This window comes from Mixophyes fleayi, chromosome 3 (assembly GCF_038048845.1).
Source record: "Mixophyes fleayi isolate aMixFle1 chromosome 3, aMixFle1.hap1, whole genome shotgun sequence".
NCBI lineage: Eukaryota > Metazoa > Chordata > Amphibia > Anura > Limnodynastidae > Mixophyes > Mixophyes fleayi.
In genome coordinates this window covers 277694445-277711371 of record NC_134404.1, presented here as the reverse complement: position 1 = coordinate 277711371, position 16927 = coordinate 277694445, and the positions used below count along the sequence as shown (strand labels likewise).

The 16927-nt window shown below is 43.3% G+C and overlaps 1 protein-coding gene across 8 annotated transcripts in view; it reads right to left on the bottom strand.

The window, feature by feature from the left end:
• BIRC6 (baculoviral IAP repeat containing 6) overlaps positions 1–16927 on the bottom strand; it is a 265056-nt gene that overhangs the window by 16870 nt on the left and 231259 nt on the right. For all 8 annotated transcript variants that reach the window (XM_075203663.1, XM_075203667.1, XM_075203660.1 and 5 more), the window contains 4 exons: positions 16672–16889; positions 15182–15343; positions 11571–11648; positions 6990–7178 (listed from right to left, as the gene is read on the bottom strand). In XM_075203663.1, the coding sequence (XP_075059764.1) occupies positions 6990–7178; positions 11571–11648; positions 15182–15343; positions 16672–16889 (647 nt within the window). The remainder of the gene's footprint in view (positions 1–6989; positions 7179–11570; positions 11649–15181; positions 15344–16671; positions 16890–16927) is intronic.

Here is a 16927-nt window from a genome sequence, read left to right as displayed (position 1 = left end):
CCCCGCCGCCTTTTTGCCACCTTCAGCACTCTCTTGGCCCCCTCCCCTCCCCCCACCCCCTCCTCCCTGACTGCCTCTGATTTCGCCTCCTCCTTCTCCTCTAAAATCCGACTTGAAATCTCCTCCTCCACTCACTCTTCCACCCCTCCCACTCTTCTGTCCTCCCCCCCCCAACCACCTTCCCCTCCACTCCTTCCGTCCCACCACCGGCGATGAAGTCCACTCTCTCATTTTATCCTCCCCCCCCACTACCTGCCCCCTGGATCCCATCCCCTCCCACCTTCTTCGCTCCCTTTCCCCCACCACCTGCTCCCACCTCGCTCACCTCTTTAATCTCTCCCTCTCCACTGGCATCTTCCCCTCCTCCTTCAAACATGCTCTCGTATCCCCCATTCTTAAGAAACCTAATCTCGACCCCACTTCTCTCTCGAACTATCGCCCCATATCTCTTCTCCCTTTTGCCTCCAAAATTCTCGAGAGGCTCGTCTGCAGCCGTCTCACCTCCTACCTTTCTGAATACTCCCTCCTTGATCCTCTCCAGTCTGGTTTCCGCCCCCTCCACTCCACTGAAACTGCCCTGGCTAAAGTCACCAATGACCTCCTCTCTGCAAAAGCCAGGGGCCACTTCTCCCTTCTCATCCTCCTTGACCTCTCTGCAGCCTTTGACACCATTGACCACCCCCTCCTCCTTCACACCCTCCAGTCTTTCGGCCTCTCCGGCCCAGTCCTGTCCTGGTTCACCTCTTACCTTACTCCCCGTTCCTTCTCTGTCACCACCTCTGGGTCTCTCTCCCCCCCCCCATCCACCCTTCCAGTCGGGGTCCCTCAGGGCTCTGTTCTGGGACCCTTACTCTTCTCTCTATACACCTCCTCCCTGGGTGAACTCATCAGCTCCTTCGGCTTCAGCTACCACCTTTACGCTGACAACACTCAACTATACCTCTCCTCTCCTGATCTCTCTCCCTCCCTCCTCTCTAGGGTGTCCGCCTGCCTCTCTGCCATCTCTTCCTGGATGTCCTCTCGATTCCTCAAACTTAACCTTGCCAAAACTGAGCTCATAGTTTTTCCTCCCTCTCATACCCCATCCCCTTCTGACCTCTCCATCACTGTCGACAACACCTCTATCTCCCCTGTCCCCCAACTTCGCTGCCTTGGTGTCATCCTCGACTCCTCTCTCTCCTTTGGCCCCCACATCCTCTCTCTTGCTAAATCCTGCCGCTTCCAGCTGCGCAACATCGCTCGCATCCGGCCCTTCCTCTCCCAAGATGCCACCAAATGCCTTATCCACTCTCTGATCATCTCCCGCCTGGACTACTGCAACCTCCTCCTCACTGGCCTCCCCCACTCTCATCTCGATCCCCTTCGATCCGTCCTTAACGCTGCAGCTAGGCTTATTTTCCTCTCTCGCCGCTCCTCTTTTGTCTCCCCCCTCTACCTAGCCCTTCACTGGCTCCCATTCCCCTTCAGAATCCTCTTTAAGCTCCTCACACTCACCTACAAGGCCCTTGCCAACTCCACTGCGCCCTACATCTCCACCCTCCTCTCTATTCATGCTCCATCCCGCCCTCTCCGTTCTGCCTCTGACCGTCGCCTCTCTTCCCCCCTTATAACCTCCTCCCACGCGCGTATCCAAAACTTCGCCCGCGCTGCCCCCCTCCACTGGAACAAGCTCCCTCCATCAGAACTTCCCCTAATCTGTCCAGCTTCAAACGGGCCCTAAAAACCCACCTTTTTCTTAAAGCCTTTCTGTCTCCCACTTAACTTCCTACCTTATCTTCTGCCTCTGTCCCCCTACTCTCCCTCTCTCCCCTGCGTCTCTCTGTCTGTCCACCCCTCCCCTTAGATTGTACGCTCCTCTGAGCAGGGCCATCTCTCCTCCTGTTTCCATCACTTCTAACTCTGCTCTCCAGCTACTTTGCCCTCCTCCTCGAGGTTCCTCCACCCCACGTCCACTCTCGCTCCCTCCTCCCCCCTGGGGGTCTCCCTGTCTTCCGCGCCCTGCTTCTTGGGCCCCGTCGTTTGCGGATCCTCCCTCCCCCTTCCCCGCCCTCTCTAGCTGTGCATTGAGCGTACTGAGTTGCTGTGTTTACTGTACTGTGCTGTCTCCCATTGTATTGTGATTTTGTTTGTCTCTGTACGGCGCTGCGGATGCCTTGTGGCGCCTTATAAATAAATATTAATAATAATAATAATAATAATATTTAAAAAATATTTGGTTTCTCTGGCGTGCAATGGTGCTGCTGTGATGTTCGGGTGTAAAAGTGGAGTGAAAAAATTGCTGTCAGACCGTTTCCCTTGTATTATAGTTTGGCGTTGTACTAATCACAGACTAGAATTATCAGTAGATGATGCTGTCAAGGAAACTTCAGGTATAAATAGATTCAAATCATTTATTGATAAACTTCATGTCATATACCATACTTCGCCAAAGAATAGTAGAGAGCTGCATTTATGTGCAGAATTACTGGGAGCTGAGGTGCTGAAAATTTGAAAATTTTTTAGTTTGCGTACAGTTTTGGCTGTGTGGAATAATTTTGAATCCCTTGTATATCATTTTGAAGAAGCAAGGCATGATCCTACAAGAGATAAAAATGATAAATAAACTTATGATGGCTTAAAAGAAAAAAAATCACATCTACAGAATTTTTATTGGACCTAGGATTGATGTTTGACGCTCTCCAAGAATTACCAGAATTAAGTTTGGAGCTACAAGACCGCAACATTGACCTATACAAGGCAAATAATAAAATAAAAATACTAGTACAAATTTTTGAAGAAAGAAGACAGAACTTTGGGCCCTATTATAAATGCGCTGTTGATGCTGAACGTGATGTTCGCTTTTGTGGAGTTTTACTTCACTAAAAAGAAAGGATCCTCCCATTGACCCATATACATTTTATACAAAATTGAGAGTCGATCTAAAAAAAGATTGCCTGATAACAAAGAAGCTGAGTTGGCGTATTGGTCTTGCTTACTTGATCCAAAACATTGGCCTGAAGATGTTAATACTCAACAGACATTTGGAGAAATGAAAATTAGAAACTTGACAATCAGACTGCAACTAAATGAAAGAGAAATGATTTGTGGATTCCGTGAATACATTTTTGAAGGACAAATCCAGAAAAACCGTTGCATTTGATACGGACTCTGAATATCATTCCCATTTCTGTAAGTGAATGTGAACGGGGTTTTCGCAGATTAAGCGAATTGCCACCTCAAAAAGAACTTCATTGAAGACTAAGACAATGTCAGCACTTTTATTCATCAAACTTGTCGGACCACCTCTGAAACTTTTCGATCGTTCAAAGTACATTGATCTGTGGTTACTCAAGAGGAAGACATTCGGTCATAGATACTAACAGCGATGAAAGGAGTTGAGAAGATAGGAGATTTGTCGGGCGAGAATTGGACAAAACTTTGGAATTATGAACATTTGCCCTAAATACAATAGATTAAAGATATTTTAAGAACTGAAAATATAATTTTTTTTCATAAAATATTAACAAGCCCGTCAGTCTGCTTTTTTTTTTTTTTTTAATATAAACACACAAACCAAACAAATTGAGATAGAAAGGCAAAGGAAAAGATACTTAGCTTCCTCCTAACACTAAAAGGTAAGGGGGGGGGGAGGGAAGTAGGGGCCAGCGCTCCCTATATGTAAGTATGGAGAAAGGGCTGCCCGGGGGAACCAAAGAATATAAGGGAAGTTCCACCAACCCTTAAGGTATGATATCCAAGAGTTCAACACTGTGGGATCCCAAAAGGGTGGGTATGCGATCGGTATCAAAGGTACCTCCTCCGTCCATAGATTGAACCAGAGTTTAATCAGAGTGCTGCGGTATCAGGGCGCTGCAGGAAAGGAGACTTACCCTGTAAGTAGTAGTGTCTTCTCTTCAGGCGTCCCTCTCGTCTGAGTCCTCGCAGTAGATGTGGTGGTGAGTATAGATGTCGAACAATCGCGGCTGCGACCTTTGCTACCGATCACATACCCACCCTTTTGGGATCTTACTTACAGTATTGAACTCTTGTCTTTATGTGACCCTTTACCTACCTATTGGTTCGAACAGAGACTGCTACTCTGGGACTTTATTCACATTATTGTATTCCTGTCATAATGGGACTTTACCCATTGGTTTGAACAGAGACTGGCACTATTTATATCTGGGTATTAGTGGCCGATCTATTTTGGATTATATATTATCACTACTATTCTTTTTGAATGGATTATTGGATTAGGCTCCAATAAGAGGACTACTACATCAGGCCTGAGAGCCACAGAATGCTCATATTGAACATGTTGATTTATTATGTGTTTGACGTGGATTCTTATCCTCCACTCACTTAAGGTTGCAACCTATGTTGACAATATTTGAATATATTTTTATGTGTTGACCTATCAGTAAGAAAATTACAAGGTCTCATCCTATATATATTGATTCTTTTTACAACTTGTGCACCAAGGGGACTCCTACCACTCTAATATCCTGCTAACACTAGCAGGCAGGAGGGAGTCCGACAGCAGCCAACATGTATTTGGTTTGACTGCAAAGGTTCCTCCATGCTCAGCAATGGATTGGTGTCTCCAGAAGAAACCAACATGCTGATGAAGGCAGGTGGAGCTCCCTATTAACTCTTCCCTGTCCATCTACCTGGCCTAGATTTCTTTAATTCTTAAATACCCCCTGTTCTGCGGGGCTTCCAGAGTTAAGCCCACACACAGTAGTATACATTCTCTCTCCCCCTAACTGTGTCTTGTGCTCTAGATCCGATCCACCCCCCATCCCTTCTTGAGGAGGGGACTTGGAACATTTCCAAGATAGCACCTGCAAACATGCTGAGTGCAGTCGCCCTACAACTGTTGCATTTAACTTCTGCCCCTCTTTCTATAATTAAACATAAATAAAAACAATGAAAAAAAAAGTAATAGTTATCATGAAGCAAAACTCCCCTGCTGTCTTACCTGTTCACCCACCATCACAATAACAAATGAGTTTAGGGAAGGTTACTTTAAGCCAGGAGCAGATATGCTTGGTGAATTCTCAATGCAGGGAGAGGAAGTCCGTCCATGCCTTTCCCACAGAACCATACCCCTCTGCCCATGCTGCAAGCTCACGGGGAAATCGGCTTCTGGTCCCCTCCTTGTTTAGCCAATTAAACTGTTATGACTTTACAGTATTGTTAAAAGCACTGCAGCTGAACAAATTTTGAATTGCATAAAAGTTTATCTAGCAATGCTGTCTGGGACATAAAAGACAACTTCATCCAAAATAATAAGCATTTTTAATTAAGTTTACCCTATTCTTTCGCCTTCACTTCTTTTATACCCATCAAATCCTTTGATAAGTTCTAGGAAATATTTATGCAATGCAAATAAAGTTTATTTCTAGATCAGAATCCTGTATCCATTTTATATCACAAAGACGATGCATTTTGCAGATCATGTCATTGAGAACATAACTGCAGATAAAGATGTCAGCCAAAGAAACGGTAAAATGTGAGTACATATAATAAAGAAAAATAATAATGGCTCTTTATCCTGAATATATGAGGCATTTTTTGTACAAAACCTGAAGAATTTATTTGTGAAATAAAATTGTTACTCAACACTCAAAGTATATTTCCTTTGGGAAATGTAGTGTAATTTAATGTCTGACTCCTGAAGCCTGTGGTTCTACGCTCAGCAAAATGTATTCCCATCAAATCCAGTTCACAGAAGCAGGCAGCTGGAGAGACAAGCACTTTGTAAAAGTCATTATCTGCTCGCAGTGAGCAATTGCCTTACCACCAGGCTATATCCCATCTGGATTTATCTCACTCCTCCACCTTTCCAAGGGAGGGGACGGGTGTCAGCCCTACTTGTACAACTTATTAAGACAACGAGCCGTACAGATGGCAACAAAACAAAGTGACTTGACTGTGCTGGCCTCCACACTCCTCATTTACATGCGGACAACAACAAACACAGAGCAGCAGTACATGACACTATTTTGTAATCGTTTCAGCACATTCACATCTCATTATCTGCTAAGTGATATTGGCTTCATATGTTATGTCCCCCTTTTTGCCACTAGGAAACCATTCTGGGGAACTTGTGATGTGTTGCAGAGCCTTGGGGCTATATGGGATTGAGCATGAATGGTGCAGTCTTTATTGTGTTAACCTTAAAAAGGTCATTCAATATCTTCAGAAGACTCTCTCTACCACATTAAACCAATTCCTATTTTATGGGTCCATAAGTAGAAATCAACAGCAGAGGGTAAAAAGTCAAAAGACTATTAAGGGATGCATGCAAGTGCTCTCTTTGATAACCATCACATTATAAATAAAATCCATTATGGCAATAAAACAGCTTCCATGTGGGTAGGAAAAATACATTCTCATAGCCTCAAAATTATATTCATCACTGTAATTTCCATCAGCTAGAGTCTGAGGTCATAGGATGGAATACTCCTCAATGGAGAATGGAGATATGACCACACAAACTGTGTGGCTCAGACAATGTGTCAAACACTACGGAGGGAAATGAATTCCACCCGAAGTAGCACAGTATTAACCCTATTACGGTAAATTTAACTTGGCTCAGTGAGCTGCAAGCAAAAAGCCGGCGTTTGAAACTACTGTAATAACGGAATTTAAGCTCACTATTACCATAACAGTAATAGTGCGCAGGCTTACTTTTTTACAGTTGCGCAGCCAATTGAATTTCCCATGTACAAGTAGCAAATGAATGTTGGCTTCTTATGTTGTATCCTTGTAGAATGTACTCTGATACCACATGCTGCCATTAGGAAAATCATATTTTACAGATCCCCATTGGAAGACTTATTAATTTACAGTTAGCACGGGTTATGACAAGTTAAAGAGAAAACACAGAAACTTATACCGTCATATCTATATAAGAAAATATGAATTAATTTTTAGAGCTGGGATACAAAAACAGCAGTGAATAACAATACAAAAATATGTAATAAAACCAAATGGAAAAATACCTCTTTAAAACATGGTGAAGCATTTCTAATTTGTTCTAGCATAGCCCATTTGACTGTGGCCTGTCTGATGTTCCCATCATACTCCCTGGAGCTCTGAGTGCCACTTGGCGTGCCCCTTGACCGTTCATATCCCGGCTCATTAAAGTAGGGCTCAGACACAAGGATAAGGGACTGGACAGACACCAATACCTGCATAACAATATTAAGAAATTGAAGACAATAATTAAAGATGATCACGTTTGCTGTTAGTCTTGTTTGGTGAGTGCATGCAAACTATATCCCTAAGAATACAGAAATTTTATTTTAGTATTTAACACACACTTCTAATACTTAGTCATAAGGCTGAATTTTAACTCCAATGATTGTAAACTAATCTTGCACTCCTGCCTTATTCAGACAAAATAAAAAACGGCACAACCCTGGGTGATTTTGATCAATATGAAAATATTGGACCATAGTGGGCTTGCTATAAACAATTTTATCATGCTGTCTGCTTCCCACGGCTAGAATATATTAATTATTTAAACCAGAGGTGCAGAATCACTGAGTAATTGGCACTGTTCAGCAAAATTAAGAGAAATAAATACAAACTGTTTTCGGATACAATAGTTTTGTCGGTTGTGCTAAACCATAACTAAATAAAAATGAGTGTTAAATATTGGAAAAAAATTTTTTCTTTCAAAAAATCTATAAAGAAAAAAGAAAAAGAGAGCTTCCACCTATGATGACTGACATGATCTTGGTAAAGGGTCTTGAAGGGTATGGCCTGGAATTGGAAGTGTTGATACTGTTCAGAAAATCTTAAAAGACATTGATGCCCCTTCCCAGAACGGAACGTGACTCCATCTTGAAATTGTCCACTCTGAGGTGAAAATCCAGAGATTTTAAGTTGAGGATAGCCCTGAAAGACCTAGAAACCTTTTTGCCCTTCTGGGACTGAAAACATTAGGCTGGAAGACAATGTCTGGAAGGTTGCAGCAGGACCTGACAATTTACTTAGCCTCTGGGAAGTCACCTGGTCACAGCTTTGGGGTAGCACCTTGACATGATTCGTATGACCCAGGTGTTGGTGATGGGATTGTATCACCTGTCCTGGAAATGCAGAAAATGGGCTCCTACAACAGGTGTCCCCAGAAGGAAAGCCTGCCCGTCACGCTGACTGGCTTGGGACCTGGATGTCTATGTGCCCAAGACTGCTTACCCTTTAGTTGGCCCCTGCAAGAGTTGGAGGCCTGACCTCTGAAGGACTGGCTACTTGACTTACCTAAAGGGCGAAAGGAGCAAAAAAATAGGACCTTGAGGCCTGGGAGCATTTGCAGGAAGAAAAGAACTCTTCCTTCCTGTAGTCACGGATATGATTTTGTCCAGCTCATGGCCAAACAAACCTTTTCCCCGCAAAAAGGTAGGGACTTGAGTCTTTTTGTACTGTGCATCGACGTACCAAGCCTGCATTCAGCCATCACTGAGGCAGATGTTTTGGAACCCACAAGGCCTCCCCTAGGTATATGGAAGCCACACAGATATCTTCCCCAAAAATGAACAAATCCGCTGTGGGTGTTTCTGATTGCAGTGCCTCTACCAACTACACTCACCACCTCTCCATCGCTTAATATAACCAAGCCGTGGTTATCTGGATTGGAATGGTGGTGGCTTTTGTCAGATGAATTTCGGGAATATCTTCCTGAGGAGCAGATTCCCATTTTGACATGTCAGACTTAGGGAGTGGATAGAGGGTGATTAAGCAGTGAGAAACCTGGAAACCATTGTTCGGTTTAACCCATGCCTCACACTACAGGTCCACAAACAGGGGAAAGAAAAAGTCTCTTGACTTCACTTGAACAGTCCATTTTCAGGTTTTCCGACTCCTCACTGTTCTGAATATTTAGCACCTGCCAAATAGCACGCACGAAAGCATCCACTGTATCCGATCTACCAGGATCCTCTTCGATGAACAAAGAGGACTCGAGGTCAGAGTCCCCCACTTCCCTTTCCTCCTGGGAAAAATTGCATGCTAGACTCTTCAAAGGATTGTAAAACCACCGGAAGCAGACACTTGCGTTCTGGGTGTAGACGCAGAATCCAAAATCCTTTCCAAGGATGACGACATATGCACCTGACCCTGCCAGGTCCTGAGTCAATGCTGGCATGTCAGCTGCAGCAGAGGAAAGGCCTGAAGCTTCCTGCCTATCACGTTAATGACTTTAGAAGATGCCGCTGACTGATTGGCGCAACTAATCAGGGAGTCCCGGAGTTTAACACCCCTTGGTATTCAACAGGGATCCTGCAAGAAGGTATGGGCTTGGCTGCGTGAGGTGCGCAGGTTGCTGTTCTTCAAATTAGTTATCAGTGCAGCGGGAGAGAACAGGGATGGTCGTACAGTCCGGGTCGGATACCAAATGATGGTTCAGTACGCAAGGGTGATCCAGAAGCAAGCCGAAGGTCAGAATCCAGATATCAACAGAGTCAAATCGCAGGACAGAGCAGTCAGGAACAAAGCCAATAGTCAGGAACCAAGGTAAAAACAACAGGAGCAAGGAAGCAGGATACAGGACGCTGAAACTGGTGAAACCAATAGTCTGGCACCAGACTGATGGAGGGAGGTGCTAGATACAGCTAACAGTGGCCCCTGATAGGGTGGAGGAGATTTTGACGGTCAGATGCACCTGACCGCCAATATACAGAGGAAAAGAAATGTCCCATTGCCTAGCAACAGGGCGTGGACCTACTACGCATGCAGCGTAGACCCGGAAGTTCGTTCCGTTGCCTAGCGAGTCGGCAGAGGAGACAGGCATGCGTCCCTGGCACGTATGGACAGTGCGGGGACGGCGCCTGACATTGCCCGAGATCCAGAATGAACAGAAACATTTTCTGTGGACCCAGAAAAAGAACCTGAGGAGGGTGGATTCCTGCTCAGATCTCTACTGGCGATAAGCTGCTGGAAGAGCTATGGCCACATTTTAAATGCAGAAATATGTTTCATTTTAATTCTTTATACACAGCATATGAAATAAGACATCTCTGACAAGGTTTAGATCAAGTGGTAATCTCTAATGCTCTGGAAACAAAATTAGTCCCATCCATCACAGGACCGCTCTGTGAATGCACTGCCATGCTTGACTTACATTTTGCTGGATGCCTCTGTACAGCACATACTCTTGGTCAGCTCCAGTGTTTGCCTATAAGGCAGCTGTCAGCAAAATCAGTCACTACTCTGAGACGGAGCCTAAAATACTTGAATTACCTAGACGGATGGCACGTGAAAATGTGCGTGTAATTCATACACTAGTTAAATAAATGCTTCTAATCTTGCAGCAAGACAGCTGAACGCACAACTTCTTCTCCCAAGCTGCTTGAGGGAGAGTATAAGTCATTGTTGCGAGCAGGTTTCTCAGTAGACAGCACAATATATGCACACTGAAGTACTATTAAATTGAGCAAATAGAAGTCATTTAGAAATTATTAATTTGGGCTCCATTGCTTTTTGCATGATATAGCAATGCATGTATAGTCTTTCAATGTTCTCACTTGTCATCGTTTATGCACAATTGGCTTCATATTGAACTTTATGACTGTAAAAAATTAGTTTCTTCAATACACATATTAATAAATGAGAAACTTTTTCCTGTCCTTTTCAACAGAACCTCCTATATTTTTTATAAATGGATTTACAGTATCAAATCTATTTTCTCCAAAACTATGCTGCACAAGAGGAGGGGGGGGGGGGGGGAGGGAGTTGAGGACAATGTACTTAAACTCAGAAATAACTAAAGTAAGAGATGCTTCCTTCCATAAATATCTTAATAGCTGAGGTTTACTAGCATATGGAAAGGAATGGGGCTTTGGAAAGGAATGTCGCTGAGAGAAAACAACAGTAGTATAAAATAGTATTCTCAATTAAAGGTGTTCTGTGTATTTATTTTTTTAACTGTAGCAATACCACTCCCCTTTCTTGACCATCTCATTTTACTATATAGCCATACTTCGCTTAAAGTCACTACCGCTGTAGGCTCTGCATTGCCCTGGAGTGTTGACTGTAAGATGTTATTCTTACAGCCTCTCTCAGAGTTCCTAAGTTTGTCTTTCGATGTTGTCTATAAGTGATTAGAATGTAATCCGTCAAAGGCTCTAAGCAGTTGTGCTTACAGATTTTGACGAAGTACACTGTAATCAATTATAGTTAGCACTGCAAAATAGCAAAGACAAACCCATGAGAAGTGTACAGCTTGCAGTACACTGTGCCAGTAACTATGGCTAGCGTCTAATTCTAAAACAATGTAGTATAGAAAATGGTGTGTAATAGGTTACAGAGAAGAAAAAATTTAGAGTGCTCCTTTGATCTCTTGCAGCATTGAAATGTAGGTGTTGGGACTAAAGGATGCTGCAAATATCTAGAGCCTACACATGCCTCCTAATAGGGAGGAAGTAGTAAACCTGTGCATTTTTTACCTGGCTCCCATTTTATAACTCAAGATACAAGAAGGGAAGTTAGAAATTAGGAAAGGGAAGAATAAAAAAAACAAACAAAAAAAACAAAAACAAAAACACACACCAGGGATGGACCACAAAACTAAATTCACATACCTGCAAAAAACTTGATGTTTGTGGATTCCATTTCTCTTCTGGTCTCCCATGCCAAGTGTTCAGAATGCTTAAACAAACCTAGGGGAACCAATAACAACATTCAATTCCATTGCTGCAGTAAGACATTTATTCTGAATGGGGGGAATTTACTGTGATAGCAGAGTGCCCAGAAAAATATGTTACTATTGATTAGTCAACAAGGTGAAAATCTTTAAAGAAACTGTTGTAATTGCATAAACTTCAGTAGTCACAAAAGTGGAGAGTCTAAGGGACTATGACTGTGCGTTGCATGTATTCAGTTTGGGATTTAGAAGAAAGTTTCAATTCGGTACATCTGGTACAAGCCCCAGCAATTACACCTAAACATATTGTAACAAATTAATAACACATTAATTGCTAGAAAATGTCTAATCTTATTTAACAACATTAACTTACATATAAAACTGCCTTTCATTGCTTGCTAGAGCAGACAGAGCAAATGATACAATAATGTGCAATAACAGCAAGGAATACATCCCAGGATAGCTGTCACATGAGCATTAAATGCATTGCTAGCTGTATTTTAATTGGTTTGTTAAACACTTAAAGGACTCCTATGATGGAGAGACCTCTGCGCTGTCCAAACTCCCAGAAGCTCAACTAGGTGCAGTTAAGGCATTTCTAAATATAACAGAACAATGCACTTGCAGACAAGAGATTTAACTAAAAATGTGTAGTCAGCAAGCAAGCTGCAGGTGCTATATTTGGCTGGCACAATCTTATTAAATGGAGAGAATACATGGAAAGCACTTGAATTGCACATCATTAGGTAATCTGTGTGCATAGGATAGGGATTGCTAGTGGTGTAAAGAGGAGAAATTTCTGTTAGAAGTACAAAATATTGTTATATAATACCGTAGATTCATTCTAGAGGCTGCAGTGCAATGACACGAATTAAGTGGTTTAACTTTATTATTGAATAAATTATACCTCTACTGTTCTACACTACATGTAGACAAACAGGTGCGCACGCAGGGGTGGGTTGGGGGGGTTCCTAGTCTCTGGGTGGAGTGGGGGGGGGGGGGCAAGCAGATGCGGGTGCTGTGAGTGTGGAGGAGGGGGGGGGGGGGGGGCAAGCAGACGCAGGTGCCGTGAGCGTGTGTGGGAGGGGGGGGGGGTCAGAGGCAGCCACTGGCAGACAATCCGGAGGTTGCCTGTGGGGGCTTCTGTCAGTGTTGTGTGTGAGCAGCAGGGGAGGGGGGGGGTGTGTGATGTCAATGATGTGTGTGTGATGGCACGGGGGGCTTGTGGCAGTGTAATGTGTGTGATGGCACGGGGGGCTTGTGGCAGTGTAATGTGTGTGATGGCACGGGGGGCTTGTGGCAGTGTAATGTGTGTGATGGCACGGGGGGCTTGTGGCAGTGTAATGTGTGTGATGGCACGGGGGGCTTGTGGCAGTGTAATGTGTGTGATGGCACGGGGGGCTTGTGGCAGTGTAATGTGTGTGATGGCACGGGGGGCTTGTGGCAGTGTAATGTGTGTGATGGCACGGGGGGCTTGTGGCAGTGTAATGTGTGTGATGGCACGGGGGGCTTGTGGCAGTGTAATGTGTGTGATGGCACGGGGGGCTTGTGGCAGTGTAATGTGTGTGATGGCACGGGGGGCTTGTGGCAGTGTAATGTGTGTGATGGCACGGGGGGCTTGTGGCAGTGTAATGTGTGTGATGGCACGGGGGGCTTGTGGCAGTGTAATGTGTGTGCGCGCGTGTGGGTGTGAGTGGGTGGGTGGGTGATGGCACAGGGGGCTTGAGGTAGAGAGAGTGTGTGTGCGTGCGATGGCACAGGGGGCTTGAGGTAGAGAGTGTGTGTGTGTGCGATGGTACAGGGGGCTTGAGGTAGAGAGTGTGTGTGCGTGCGATGGTACAGGGGGCTTGAGGTAGAGAGAGAGTGTGCGTGCGATGGCACAGGGGGCTTGAGGTAGAGAGCGTGTGTGTGCGTGCGTGCGATGGCACAGGAGGCTTGAGGTAGAAAGTGTGTGTGTGATGGCACAGGAGGCTTGTGGCAACGTAGTGCGAGAGTGATGGCACAGGAGGCTTGTGGCAACGTAGCGAGTGTGATGGCACCGGGGGCTTGTGGCCATGTAGCGGGTGTGATGGCACAGGGGGCTTGTGGCCATGTAGCGGGTGTGATGGCACAGGGGGCTTGTGGCCATGTAATGTGTGAGGTAGGTAGTGGCTAATTAATGGGTGTTATTTTGTTGGGGTGATGGTGAGGCAATTTAATTTAATAGTGGGGTTAGTACAGACTAATTAATGTAGGGTGGGATGATTCATTTAATGTAGGGGTGGTTTGGGCGCTATTAATTAAATGTGTGCCAGAGTTTTGGAAAAAGGATTGCTATTTCTTAAAAGTGAATGCTAAGTATATAATATATGGTAGGAAATAGGTTTATTTAATAAATGTGATTACTATTAATTTAATGTTGGGGTAGCTTGGTGGAAAATATGTCTTTTTAGTAAAGGTGAATAAAATTATTTTACAGTCGGGCTGGTTACAAGAAAGGGGCACTAACATTAAATCAAAACAACTCATGTTTTATTATAAGACTGCATTCTGTGTTCACTCATTGCTGGATTTCTATATCTCACGTACATATTCTATTTCCAAATAGGGAACCAACATTCCAGGATCCAGACAAGCACAACTGACCTTAGGACACGAGCAGCAGCAACAAGTATTGAAAGCAGAAAGAACAGGTAGGAGAGAGCAGGACAGTCTGCCAACTGTCCCGATTCTGGTGGTGCAGTCCTGAGTTTGGTGACTGACCCACTCAGTCAGGACTTTGTCCCAACTAAAGGGACAGTTGGGAGGTATGTCCCACTTCACACTGCTCTGCTCATGAAGGGGGAGCTGCATGCTCCTAACAGTAGTGCACGCAGCATTGCGCATGTATTTAAAGGGAGATTGGAAGAGTTGGAGAGCTACCTAGCACTGTCTAAAATTATAGCCACGCCCCCATGCATGCTGGTCACACCCACTGGTGGTGTGCCGTGGAAACCGCCCTCCTTAAATCCTGCGTTTGCCCCTGACAAACAAGCAACATCGATATGTACTTATTTTTTTTAAAGTAGAACTGTAACATACACATAACCTTTCAGCCATCAACTCAACTGTGGTTCATATAGGATAACACTGATTTAATTATTACTTGAATATTAGATTGCAAAAGAAAAACAACTATAAATTGTGCACAGACTTCTCTTTAAACAAACCTAGGAGAAATTCTTTACATCTCACATTTACTAGTTCTTATATCAGGTGGAGCTGCAGAAAATCAACCAATTTAATCCGATAAAGAATAATGGGTTCATAAATAACTATTACTAATATGCACTTTTCTATGAAAATAAATATCATATTCAAGGCTGTACAAAAAAAGTGAATTCCAGCACCTCAATACATATTAGCCTATTTCACATCAACTGCACATAAGAAAATTGCTGTATGTAGATTTGTATACTAGGTTGTACGAAAAATATAGTAGACATGCCTAGAGGGACTGACAGAAAGATTTGTAAACAAAAGCGCTCATCTCTAGGAAACAGATACAATACAGGAGACTAAGAATATTACCTTTCCATCATTGTAAAGGTTTGGATTAAACCGAACACTGTGCCCTCCTGTTGTCTCCAAATTCACAAGTGGAGGAGAATTAGGATAATCTTGAGGAAAGTACACATCAAATTCAAAGCAGCCATTGGCATAAGGTGTGTCTGCTGGTCCAGTTATTAAAACCTGGGGGTGACAAATGCTATGAGATTGAAACAATATTTTAATAATCATTGTAAGTCAAATTTTGTGTTTTTAAATACACCCAGAATTTTTTACACGCTTAACCCCTTCAGGACCACACGAATCCCATCTCAAATCCTGACAACTTTTCAATGTTTCAAAACATTTTTTCTTTGGTTTATAAATTGATTTTGTGGGTAATAACTTTTTATTGTGGAGTCTAAAAAAGTGAAATTCAGTCTCTTACTTTCTTCTGGAAAAAAAATTATACTAATTTTTTCCAAACCAGTGTCAAACAAGGATAAATAAACTTTATTTGGATAGAACAGGTGAAAAAGCATAAAAAAAGAAAAAATACCCTTAACCATGGTTTCACACATTGTTATTTGTACACAGTCACGCTAATCCTGTAATTTAAGTTTTACATTTATTCTAACACTTCTAACATCTTTATGGATTACCAAATATGTACACTTTAGAGATTATGAGGGCTTGTTTCTCCCATATTTTCTTTTTCAAACTTTAAAGAGAATCAGCATGGGTTACCATGCACAAACTTAGATGTCAGTGACGACTAAAGAAATGCTGGAGCTTGGTAACATATAACTTAAAACTATTTGCAGTCTAAAGACCTAGGGGCTCTCAGTCCTCTATGCTGATGATGCCCAGGTCTCTGGGAAAGGTAGAAGAGCACATCGCTTGCACAGTGTTCGTTCTATATAACTTGCTGTGCAGAACCAAACTAATGGCCAGGAACCCATTGTGACAGTACGGTTCCAGTGTAGGCGACACTTGAATCAGCGTGCTGCCGAAATACAATAGGACGTAACCAACGTATCCGGATATACAGTTACATTTAATTGAGTAATAGATTAATGAGCACCACTATGCACGACAATTATACTTTTGTTCACCTATAAGTAATGGACTTAATCAATCTCCAGGCCCTTGACTAGCTGTATTTTCCAAGCTTAATTGCCTGGTGAAATCAGAGTACAAGCAGCTATCAAAATGCATATCCACACCCTGACTCACTGTAGCTTACATGTAAAAATCTTCAGGTGTTTTCTTCTTGTGTTAAGTGCAAGAGTATCTCACAACACTGACAAAAGTTCCTAGGAATGGAACACCAGAGTTGTTTTGGGAGAATGTTAGGCTTTAAACGCAAGGTAAGGGTTAAATCTTTCCTAGTAGAGATTACCTAAAACTGTAGCATTAACCATGTAGAAGTCTAATTCATAGGACATGGATGACGGACAATGGACAAGAGATTATGCTCTCAACATAAAGTAAATGCAAATAAAAATGAAAGGCATCCATTAACGCATTACCTTCATGATGTCTAGCCGCTCCTCATCACAACGGACAAAGACACTAGATGAGGATGACAGTGGTAGCGATGTAGAAAGTGTGACTGCCTCCTGGGCGAGGCGCCGGGCTCGAGCAGCACTGTTTGCATCGCTTGCATTTTTCACCTGAGACATGTAATGGTAATTCACTTTAAACATCAACTTTCCGTCGTCATCTTCAGACACCATCTCAAAAGTGTCTGTAAGACAAACACAAACCAATTAGATTCAAGAATAT